Below are 12,862 nucleotides of genomic sequence, written 5' to 3'. Positions count from 1 at the left end.
TATCCTGAGGTTCCCATGCAGATTTACACTGGTGACTGTTCTTTGTTGACGTTTCTATGTTGGAGAGTGAAAGCAGCATGTATGTTGTTCTGTAAATGCCTAAGATGATTGACCAATGGTGCAATAGTCAAAAACAAAGACATTTATTATTATTTACAGTATGTGTTACAGTAAAAAAAAACTGATTGACAACAGTTTGTAAAGGATCAAAAATTTGGTAAAGGTTGCTTTTTTAATAAAAACTTTCAAACCTAACCATTATTATGAATCATTAAAATGATCACTGGTGTCAAGGAGTTTATGTTTTCTTCTGTGTGAATGTTTTTTTGTTTGATAGGTACATAAAGGAAGAACCTATTACATTTTGTTGCAGATTCAGATCAGGGGGCAGATCATGTTTCTTTAACATGGCAAGATAGGGTTTTTTTCAACTTAAAAAAACATTTGCAGAGATCTTGATTTAAAAAGTTTCATTTAAACTATCTGCCAAATTTAAAGGGTCAATGAGTGGAGGTATGCACTCTCTGGGTACCATTGTTACCCTCGTTTTTTTAATTGTAAAATTAATTCTGTCAATATACGAATGAGACTTCAGCTTCTAATGAAAAAATTAACTTAAAGATACTTTTGGAGGTGCAACCAGCAACAATACCCAGCAGGCAAGTAGTTATTTGTGTTTCAATTATATTTTACATCACATTTACTATTAAGGAATTTGGGAGTTAATCTTTATATTATTGTGTATATAATAACCAAAGTCTTGTCTCATAGTTGTTTGACCTGAGAGCCTCAAGGCCTCTGCAGGAATGTGTTTGATTAGTTTAGATAGATAGATAGATAGATAGATAGATAGATAGATAGATACATAGATAGATAGACAGATAGATAGATAGATAGATAGATAGATAGATAGATAGATAGATAGATAGATAGATAGATAGATAGATAGATAGATAGATAGATAGATAGATAGATAGATAGATAGATAGATAGATAGATAGATAGATAGATAGATAGATAGATAGATAGATAGATAGATAGATAGATAGATAGATAGATAGATAGATAGATAGATAGATAGATAGATAGATAGATAGATAGATTACTTTATTCATCCCCGAAGGGAAATTAAGTCGTCATGGCAGCCGGTATATTTGAATACAATAAAATACAATACAATAGAAAAAAAAAAAAAATATTGAGGTACAAAGAATAAAAACAGAAACACAATATAAATAGGTAGATAAGGTGCAGTGGCAAGATGATGGTAATAATAGTACTGATGATATGATGGTAATGTTATTGTTAGACAGTATATAAGAATAGTACAGTATATATAGTATATAATATAACATAATATAAATTTATATATGATAGTAATTATACCAATATAATAGCAGTATATAGTTATAATGGCAGCAACAGTATATACAATAATAATAGAAAATATAATAATAATAACATGTACACATGTATAAATATTTGTATATAGACTTATATATACAAAGAATATACAAAGAGTATGATATAATATGATATGATATATAGTAGACTACAAATAAATATGTTTATTCGTAGGAGTTCCTATCCTGTCCTGGCTCTGAGTCTAGGAGAACCCTGGGTGTCTCTCAAGAAGATAAAAAACAACCCTAACATGATTTACGGTGACTTAGAATTATCATCTGCTCCCTCTCATGTGGTTTAATACTGAATCACTTCAATTCAGACATAAAATTGGATTCTGATGCCATCTGTGCCATTGTTATATTGTATATTCACGTAAGAAGCGCATTTTTTTATTCACTAATGGGAAGGCCTTGTTTCAATCCTGAATAAAGGTTTATACTTCATCAATCACAAATGCCATTTTTACTTTTTAGAACCAAATAATTTAGACAATGATACAAATTCAATGTGTGTATTTAGCTTAGCTGAGTGTAACCGACTGTTATTTTGGTCCCTGCAGTCAGAGCTGTTCCCCTCTCACATAAGTGTCAACAGAAGTGTGAATACGCAGAGAAACTAAATGGTGTGATTCTAAAGCTGAATACATGAATGAGAGCAGACTCACTTTCATAGTGCATATGATTTGAAAGGGGAAATAGACTTGTTCAGATTAAGCTGGAACTTGTAAAATGCTAATTCAATCTCAAGCAATATTCACACCATTGAAGCTTTTATTAATGGATCTTTTTATACAATCATTATACAGTACATTGATCAATGGAGCAAACGAAAGAGAAATAAAGTTTGTGTTAACTGACATTCTTATAAAGCTCCTAAACACACACAGGGCTTGTCCTTCATCCTTATAGTCTTTTAACATTTACATACTGCGTGTCCATAAACATTTTAAACAGATAAAAGAGATATAGACTATAATTTATAATTAGTATTTAACCTTATACTTCCTTTTGTCGCATTGGTAAATTCAGTTTAACAGAAATCCCATTGCATATTTTCATTATTTGGAGGTCGTTCACGTCAACCTGTCTTCCCTTCTGCTTCATTTCACCCAAATCATTTTAAACCGACATCTCTTCATTTGGTTTATTGTGTCAAGTATCGCCAAATTTGACAAATACAAATTTGTCTGAAAAAATTGTCTCTTAATGTGTTTCTTATTGCACACAGCCTTTAAAGCTAGAAACTGTCGGAAGGATTTTTACGAGACTTCTGTGAAGCATTTAGACGACCAGTGACGCTACGAGCTGCAAATATTCATCCTTTCTGTTGCAACATCTCAGACAATAGATGTTTAATAGTGAATTAAAAAGTGATGACAGTGCTTCTAGTGAAAGAAAGAAGTGAATACATTGACAAGAATGGATACATCTTTGTGATCACTATAGAGATAAAGGAAATACAAAGTCCAACTGATCTTCATGTCCCTGAAAGTCATTATCCTTTCTGAGAGAAGTGAGAAATAAAGTGTGCAGGCGTTTCCTCTCCCTCACTGCACTAACATACATGTACATGAGTGTACTGTGCAAAAGTCATAAAGAGGTAAATCAGTGTTGGGGATGGAATGAGGTCAAAGTGTTTCCCCAGCATCTGTGAAATATTCTCTGGTTAATCATGCCGAGGTGGAAGTGAGAAGCCTGCACAAACTCAGCTGGGTTCATACTGGAAGCAGCCCCCTCATCTGGCCTGTGACAACATCCTGACAACACATATTATATCGGCTCTTCAGAAACAGTCAGCACAGATGGAGTTTCATAAGTAACACTGGTGACGGTGGGATGGCGTGCAGACGGACACACGTGAGGACCGGGCGATGTGTTTATTTAGAGATAGTTTTGTCTGCCTGCTGCCGATGGTAGCTGTGAGCGTGCCTGTCGCAAAAAAACAAGAATAAGACTTCAGCACATGGACGTCCACTAAATGTCCAAACACAGATTACTTGTTAGAATTTGACAGGCGGGAGAGAGAGAGATGTTCACCTGGTGAGGTCCTCTATGTCCACCAGCATGGCGTCCTGCTCCACATGTAGCTCATCCCTCATAAGCAGCAACTGCACCAGCTCTTCATTCAAACCTGTGTCAGATCAGACATGTAATTCCTTCATTCCATTTACCATAAGTATTTACAACTCCTCCAAGTGACATCCAATCCACAGATGTGCCTGTTTAACTTACTGTTGTGGTCACTTGTTTCTATGACTCTATGTCGGTCATTGTTTCTATCTTGTTTATCTGTCTTCATGTTGTTGCTCATTAATTGGTGAACAGAAGACAATTTTCCACTTTAGTGGACAATACAGTTCTACTCTACTCTGCTCTTTGAAAATGCATTGAAAAACTATAAACTTTTAAATTTTCCTTTGTCAGGTTTTTAAGTCTGATTGATTCTCAACTCTTTAAAATATCTGAAGCCTCATTTGATGTTCCTGGACAGTTAAAGAGCATAAAGCTCAGTAACCTTAAAATAAAAAGGGGATAAGATACTTTCTCAGCAGTAGGGTCAAGTTAAAACTGCTGCTGATTATCAACTGCTGCTTCAATTCTGAAATGTTTTCACCGGCCCACATAATATGCAAACCTAGCAGGGAGACAGTAGAATTCTTTTGTAATAACAGGGGATTTGTTAAGTTTGTCGATCGTCTTCCAGATGATCTGTTCTACTCACTCTGGATCTGTGAGTGTAGGTCATTTGTGATGACTTGCAGCTGTCCGAGACTCATGTCCCTCATGTCCCCTCGCCTCAAATTCCTCTTCATCAAGCACTCGCTGATGTGAGGCAAATGGGGAAGCTGCATATGTGAACACACCAACAGAGAGAGAGAGAGGAAAATGCTGTTTATGTTATTGTGCACCACAGCCAGAATTAAGACAAAAACTTAGTTATTCAGTATTGATCAACTGGATCTATGTTTGTGCCTGGGTCTGCAAACATCCTGAGTTGATCAACAATCAGATTTTCTGATCTTGTGTGTGTGAGGGATACGGTTAGGGGTTAGGTTAGAGCATGCATTTATTGTGTTGTGTTGACTGTATTATTTTGCACTGATTTGTGTTTCTCTCTCTAACTGACTGACCATGTCAGCCACAGGCGAGCGTCTGTGCAGCTGTATCTGCCTCTCCACCTCCACCTGCATGCGGGCCATGGGTCGAGCTAGGGCCAGCGCCACCCTGGCCTCCTCCTGCAGTCTCCGCTGCACCCGCCAGAACCCGCTGCAGTCATCTAACGGGTCCGAGTCCTCCTCTGCCGTGTCCCGGTCTGACAACGAAGAGCTCTGCTTGCTCTGGAAGGGGAAGTGGTGTAAGTGACATGATGATGTAACGGCAAATGTGGCTTCTCTGTGATGATAAATACTAATGAGAGTGTGTGGGACGGGTCGAAACAGTACGCGTACCACAGGTGAAAGCGGTGTGTCCAGACTGGTCTCGGTCCTGCTGTCCTCCGCATCGCTGTCTTTGTCACTGTTGCTGTCATTGACAAAACACACCTGAAGGTTAACCCCGCCCTGCAGCCTGAGGAGAAACACACAGAACACCAGAGAGTCGGTGTTGAGTCACTGTCGCTCAAAAAGCTTGAGTCATTATGAAACCTGTTGGGAAAATTATTGATTTTATTCACACACAACAAACAAACATTTCAAAAGACAGATACCGTACCATGTAAGATCAGGTATGAATTTAAGTATTTATATTTACCCTCAAGAAGATGATGTTTCGAAAAAAGTTATCCGACAAAATTGTGCATGGTCACTTATCATGAAGAAAGGAGTGGAAAGTGGAGAAGCCGGTAATGACTGATATGATCAGTCAAAGATTTTCAAGCATTTGTAGGATTTTTAACAGAATAATAGCACACTCCACATTCCAGTTCATCATTTGCCAGGCTACACATGAAATTGTCCGAGTCAGTTTGTACAGTAAGACAAGACGAATCATACTGTTTTGTCGTTGCAAAGATGGAATATTTGTGTTGTTTTTTTTGTGTTATAGAAGCATGTTTGTTGCTGTAGTTTTGGAACGACTTGTTCAATGGTTGTTCAGAAAGTACAGTGGGACATCATTTAACCAGTAGTTCGGTGGTTCAATTCTGCTTGCTGAAGTGCCCTTGGGGCCAGACCTTGAATCCCACCTTCCCCCACGACATGTGATTGATAGAGAAAGTGGTGCACATACATGCACTGTATTAAGAAATTGAGAAAACTGTCCTGTAAAGACTAGAAAAGCTGCTTTGTAAATACAGACCATTTTACTATATTCAGGTGTCCGGGTACCTTTGGCCATGGTGCCATGTCACTACTGTGAGCTCATCACGCAAAAAGAAAAGCAACTGAACACTTTAAGGAAACAATTCAAGGGACAAACATCACTCGGGGTCATCACAGCAGTTATACTGGCGCCATTGAAACCTCAACCTCAGCATTTCCAACAGCTCAAAACACAATCCACTGAGTTCCAGCTCATGATACTCTGAAAGAACCTAAGAACCCAAAGTAACCTTCCCCTCCAGCCATTACTAGGATGAGAACAATAACACACACAAAATGTCCCTAACTGGACACTCTGGTGTTGGAATTTCCAACCCAAACTAAATCCCAGAGGGTGCACTCTTACCTCCAGATCACATGACCTCATCCCCACCAATCATAGTGTCTGACTCATATCTGGCACCACTTCTTCTTTCAGGACCATTCCAACACACTCACAGACATATACATACATCTGCACTTCCTCAAATAGAAGCCACTGCCATGTAGGGACAGCCCATCGTTCAAACGCCCCCTCAAGAGTAGAACCATGAGGGCCCATGTTTGTGTGTGTCTGTGTGTGTGTGTGTGTGTGTGTGTGTGTGTATACAGGTGTCTGTGGACGTCACAAACCTCAATTACACATACGAAATATCTGTCCAATATGAAAATGATTTTCTCCAGTTTGATTTCACATTTTGATTCTACATCTGATTTATGTGTTTACCTTTTGGGACTGTAAGCTTTAGGATGCATTGTATTATTTTGAGAAAAAAAAAGTATTTGTTAAACATTATTTAAGTTGCAATTTTATTGTAGATACAGGAAAAAAATTAATCCATTTACTGGATGGATGTATTGGTATTGACTGTGTCGGTGCACTGCATGAGTGCCATACATTGACCATCTGTATCAACCATATACTGTTAAACATCAGCCCAGAATTTCACCATCACTGCATTCCTATTTCTTTGTTGCAGTCTGTAGCGTCCTTTTTACATTGGGAAATATTTCATTGGGAAATATTTCATTTTGGCGTGAGACACTTCTCTTATTCTGTGTGATTCATGAGGCCGCGGCACGTTAGTTTCTGCCTCAGGGACGGATCACACGTGAGGTTAACCATCGTGCCACCTCCTCTGTGCTGCACCCGTTCCACACTATTTCCATGCGTCTTTGTTCTTTTGCGGGAGAGTAAATCAGTGATTGTTCAATCCAATGTAATTTCCCCTTTCCATGACTGTAAACAAAACCTTTCACTTTCACTTTTGCACCATCACTCCAGTGGCTACTGGTTCCCAGTGTACCTCATCTCCTCATGAACCAGTTTCCACAGAATCCTCTGACATTTATTTTGATGATCTTTGAGTTACCAAGGAATGGTTTTCTGGTCATTTTCTCTCTGTTTTTAGATGTAGTGAGCTGCTGAACAGCTCCCTCTCATGGTTGTTAAATAACTGCTCGGATTTGTCAAACAGGGCTCCGGTAACGTGTTTCCGAAAGTTCCATTTTTTTACAAGGAAAGAAAAATTGTCCTATTGTCGGCTTTGTCATGTCCAATATCACTCTTTCATCATCGTGTGCTATATGTGCTATATTACTTACGCACAGTATTATATCAACGGCATGTCCTTTAACGCGTTCATTATCATGTGCAATATTTGCATCTCATTTGATAATGTCTAATACTGCTTTTTAATTCCTCGTCTCGTTTCCAGTTTATTCTTTTATATTTTTATAACTTATCTCAATTGTGTTGTTATATATTGAGGCACTTGTCCGCTTTTACTCCTCATTATTGATATAATATCCTTTCTTATAGTAACTCTCAAGCAAGATTTTGCAGAACAATTACCTTAAGGATTAATAAAATAATAACTCTCTTTAATTGTTTTTAAATGAAGAAGTCCTTTATCCATAAATGGGATATTTCACTTTATCTGCAAATATTTAATATGCCAAAGGAGGAGTTACACGGTTTTCATTGGTTTAAACTAATTGTTATTTATTGGTTTGTCGTTATGATGAGTAAGTATTACATTGAATCTCTAAATTACAAGGCTACTTATACAAGACGCATATACAATCTAAAGGTTTTACACTTGGGCTTTTAAATATATGAAATCTATATCCTGTTAACTAATAATGCATTACAGTAGGGAATATATCACTGTTTTTGTGCAGTTATTCCTAAAATAAAATATTTCTAGAGCTCCAGTGTCAAATGTAAAATGTGAAATGAAAATATTGTTTCAAAAAGCTCTATTAATCAAACTGTAACACACACACACACTCATTTTTTTCAAACCTACCGGGAGGATGGGCCGTTTTTGCTGCAGCTGGTGTAGATGACAGGCTCGTCGTCATAGAAACTGCCAAGGGCAAGTTTCTGCCTGATGGACTCTCTCTCGTTTCTCTGGGCCTGTGAGAAACGCAGGAAAACGCATGAATACAAAGAACATTGATTTATTCAAAGTGTTGAACTGCTCCTCCATCCCTGCTTGATTGATCAAGTGGGACATACTCGTGAGAGGAAATTATCAAGATGAGTGTGTAAATTGATATTTAGATTTGGGGCTATTCATACTTGTGTGGTACCAAAAGCACTATCTGGTTGAAAGGAGGATGGAATGAAAACACAATATGGAGCAGGAATGAATGTGGATTAGAGGGAAAGGTGTAGATAAACAGATACTACAAGCCAAGTTCCTGCTGATCACATGAAGATAATCCATGCAGTCATTATGACTGTATACACATCTTAACTACACTAAGTTCATTATAAAGTAGGTTAAGAGACTTCTTGTCTTCTGTTCCATAAGCTTAAAGAGAAGCTGCCGACATCAGCACTTAGACTTCTTCTCTTTTTATATTGTGTCTCTTATTAATCACTTAACCATGTTCGTAACATTTTACAGCCATACACAGAAAAACAAATCACCTTCCGGGCTCTCATTGTTATACAGGCAGTAAAGAACGACATTTATATGTTGATTTAAAAGGCCCATCAGACAAATCATATGGTCTGACTTCCTAACCACAGTCCCACAGAAACTCTGCCTTTGCTCGCAGGTACATGTGAGTTTTAATGCATTTAATGCGTCCGCCAAAGAGGCTATGTTTCCATTTGTGCTTGTCTGTAGGTGTTAGTATTCTGCTTAATAGGCTGAACAGATTGGCCTGATACTTGGTGGAAGGACTCCGTATGAGTTAGCAAAGAACTGTTTCAGGGGGCAGATCCAGGAAATGTGTTCACTTTCATTAACTTGCATTTTTTCCCTGATTTCCCAGTGAATGATTTGTGGACCTTGATGACGAAATCAGCTTGATTGACTTATAGAGGGCTATTGGACCTCGGAGTAGGTCCTGAGTGCCATTCTAGTTCATTCTGTGTTCGCTATGTTCTAGACTGTTAACCTGCGGACAACCTGTCTAAGATGTCTCCTACCCCTGGTGCATCCTGGGATAGGACTACAGCGCTCAGGAGTGAATGGATGACTATGGAAATGCACCAATAACATCATGTTTCAACAAAGAGATTCAGTATAGTGCATATAATTAGCTTTTGCTCTTCTCGTACAATCACAATCAGACCAAAACAAGAAAAAAAAATATCCTGTTGTCCAGTGATCGTCCATTTATATTCTCAATGTGTCTGTTTCTGTCTACAGGGAAGAAATCCACAATTCTCTCCTTGTAACCGCTACAAATCTTTAAGGTCATTGGACTCTAGTTGCTCTAAGTCGTCATTTTGTTCTCTCCATCGCTACCTTATCCATCATGAAGACAGCAGCTACTGTATCCATAGTAAACTGGTTAAAGATGCCGTGTCATTCTGCTCTTGTATTTCTCAACACTACCTCTGTCCTCTTCTCATATTTTTCTGCAGGCATGGTGTGTCACTTCTCAGCATCCAGAGGTTTCCAGAAACATTTCCTCCTCCTCTTCTTTAATTTACATCCTTCCCTGGATCTATCATTTTCCCTTCATCTCAGCTGTGAATGCCGTCTGGTTCGTCTCTGTCGACTATACAGAATTGTTTTGGCCCGTTTGATCTTCAAAGTCTCACCGTATTTTAGTCAAATTAAAAATAAATGTTTCAGAACAGCAGGATTTTCTCCTCTGGCACCATGAAATGTATATCTGTATTCTGGGATTGTGCCAAATGCCAACATTTCCTACATTTCCTACATTTCCTACGTATGTGTGTCTGTGAAACACACCCTCATCACCAACAGTCATTGTATAACACCAGCAAAAATGGAGATGTTTCTATTATGTGACCTGATTCTCTCTCTAAATTACCTCAAGACAGGCCCACACACACGCACACACACACACACACACACACACACACACACACACACACACACACACACACACACAGACACACACACACACACACACCCCTTACTGTGATTCATCATTATATGATATTGTGATGTAAGAACATAAATCATAGTTGATCGCCTTGACCCAGCCAACGCAGTGCCTCCTGCTCCTCCTCCTCAGACAACCGAATGTTCTCCTTACCGGCTGTCTACACACACAAACACAGTTTCACACACACTATTTTTATTTTATCCACTATATGGAATATAAAATTGTCACTATAATTTACAATAGATTATAGAATTATTCTATGAAAAATTGAAGAAAGAAGCTAGTGATTCACAAAGACACCAATCCTATTGGGATGGATTCACTGCTGATTTGACAGAGAAGGTGTAAAAACACCGTGATGAGCCGATAAATATCACATGAAAACACATGCACTCCCTCTACAATCACACAAGCACTCGTCAGGATGGCTGATTCATCCCCAGCAGCACACCCATGATGGAGCCATCATGTATACCTGGGAATATTTTTGCTTCATATGCCACACCCTTCAAATGGCACACAACCACATACACAAGGAACAAATGCACACACCTGGTAAACGCGTTTCTCCTGGTGCACCATCCTTCAGCGCATCGTACTTGAAACAGTCGCCGAGCCCTTTTCTACACTGCAGTGAAGCCAGACCCAGGAGACCCTCTCATATACTGCAGCTCCATTCAGGAGAGGGAGGGAGGGAGGGAAGAAAGAGCCATGAGAGAGAGGAGGGGGGGAGTAATGTGGGAACAGGAGAGGAAAGAGTAGCACGAGGCGGAAGCGGAGGAGAAGAGAAAAATGAAGGAGGACAGGGAGAGATGGAGCTGCTCAGTGCCGCCACGGCTCCTGATCTGATTTCTGTTCCTCCATCTTCCTCATGCTCTCCTGGTTTCTCTTTGCTATCTTGCTGAATTCGAGAACTAGATGTTTCCAGCTGAGTCCTGATAAGAGGTGACAGATAAATAAATGAGTGTGCAGCAGAGGAAAACAAAAGAATTACACAGGCTGCAGCTGATCCATGAAACCTCCCCTAATGAATCTCAGCACTTTGGAGCAACACACCGTCATGGCGTCTGCGTCTCGACCCAAAGCGGAGCAGTGAATTTCTAATTAGACGTTGTCTTGTTTGTTTTGGCTCCTAAAGGAATCGGCTCCCCCGGCCCCAGTCTACGTGCACATGCCCACACGTGCGTTCAAAAACACAAACACACACCCACTCACTACACACACAAACACACGCACACAGTTAGTTTTGCTGTGTCACAATGCAGCAGTGGGATTATTAATAATCACATTTTGAATCATCCATCATCCAGCATCTCTGCAGGCCATTCTAATCCCACAGTCCCTAACCATACTTTAGTATACTATACTATACTATACTATACTATACTATACTATACTATACTATACTATACTATACTATACTATACTATACTATACTATACTATACTATACTATACTATACTTACAGTCAGACACAGCAGAGGACTGCAGTTTATATTATGTTAACACATTGTATCATCAGCATTTGCTCTTTGACTTGAGATAGTTTATCTCTATCTTAATGGTTTTGTTAGTGTCTGTTTTAGCCTCGTTTGTTTGTAAATCATGTTTTTTTCCACTTAAGTTTGGTATTTTTTATATAATAATTGACAATGCGTTTCATTAACTTTTACTTCTATTTGACGTTATGTATAGAGTTGTTATTCTTCCACTTAAAAACATTTTGCACTGTCCACATCTTAAGGTATTGGCTATTTGCACATCCTCCATAGATTCATACTGTTGTACTTCAATAACTCGTGAAGATTTTTCTTTTCCTGCATAATTATTTGCATCCATCTGTCTCTCTGTCTAAATGTTGCAGAAGTCTGTTATTCTCAGACACCTGGACTTGATCTTGTCTGTTTTCTTCTGGTAAAGAGATGTCATGTAATTTCTCATAACAGATGAAAGTGGATAAAGGAAGCAGAAAAAGGAAAAATCACTCACAGAGATACTGGAGAATCTGCTTCGCCCTCCGCTGAAACAGTCCACAGCCTGTGGTGTAAAGATATCCTGGAGCTCCTCGGCCCAGCTGCGACTGTTTACCATGCAGCCTCTCCCCCCTCTCTGGTGAGGTATATCACAGTTGCCATCAGCACCACAGTCCTCCCACCAGTGGCCTGCTGTGGCCTTTCTCATGAATAAGTCTCCCTCTTCTTCCTCGTCCATGTCCACATCATAGTCGTCCATGTAGACGAGCTGTGTCGAGAGGGTGGGGCAAATGTCACGTTTAAGGGAAGGGCTCAGTGCTCTGGCCGGGAGTATTGCCAAAGATAGACTGAAGATATTCAGAGTAGGGGGACAGATCGCTCTATGAAACTGACCACTCCAATGCTGGCAGTATCGGTCTCTGCGATTTCCATGGTGTCTTTACATTTTCTGTCATAGCATGTGTAACGGGGTAAATATGTTGATTGTTAAAATCCTGTTCAACTTGGAACTGCAGTCATTGTTTTTTGTGTATTTCTTTTATTTTGCCGTGTTTATTTTTTTATTTTGAAGGGCCACAACAGGAACTTCCGGGGATTAGTGGGGATTAGCGGGAGAAAACCTCTTTTTTCCCTCAGATGCAGTTTCCACTACACCGAGTAAATTGTGTCCCTTCTGTCTGTCAGTGTTTTAGTTGATTATGGTTTATTTAGTGTTTAATAATATGCATTTTTTGTAACTTTTCTTTTATAGATGATTGTGTTCCATTTGTGATTACAGGTATGTTTGTTTATAGTAGTTTAA

General features: G+C 39.1%; 1 protein-coding gene across 1 annotated transcript; it reads right to left on the bottom strand.

Moving 5' to 3' along the window:
* Positions 1 to 3,439: 3,439 nt before the first annotated feature.
* Positions 3,440 to 10,669, bottom strand: zgc:153615 (uncharacterized protein LOC777747 homolog). Its single transcript, XM_061085012.1, has 6 exons — positions 10,640 to 10,669; positions 8,017 to 8,126; positions 4,856 to 4,973; positions 4,538 to 4,744; positions 4,129 to 4,252; positions 3,440 to 3,537 (listed from the first exon to the last, which is right to left on the bottom strand). Exons 1-6 carry the CDS (start codon positions 10,667 to 10,669, stop codon positions 3,440 to 3,442), a joined length of 687 nt encoding a protein of 228 aa, XP_060940995.1.
* Between the last annotated feature and the right edge of the window lie 2,193 nt (positions 10,670 to 12,862).

Source organism: Limanda limanda, chromosome 13 (genome assembly GCF_963576545.1).
Source record: "Limanda limanda chromosome 13, fLimLim1.1, whole genome shotgun sequence".
NCBI lineage: Eukaryota > Metazoa > Chordata > Actinopteri > Pleuronectiformes > Pleuronectidae > Limanda > Limanda limanda.
Note: the sequence above shows the minus strand (reverse complement) of the source record. Positions and strands in the feature narration are given on the sequence as shown.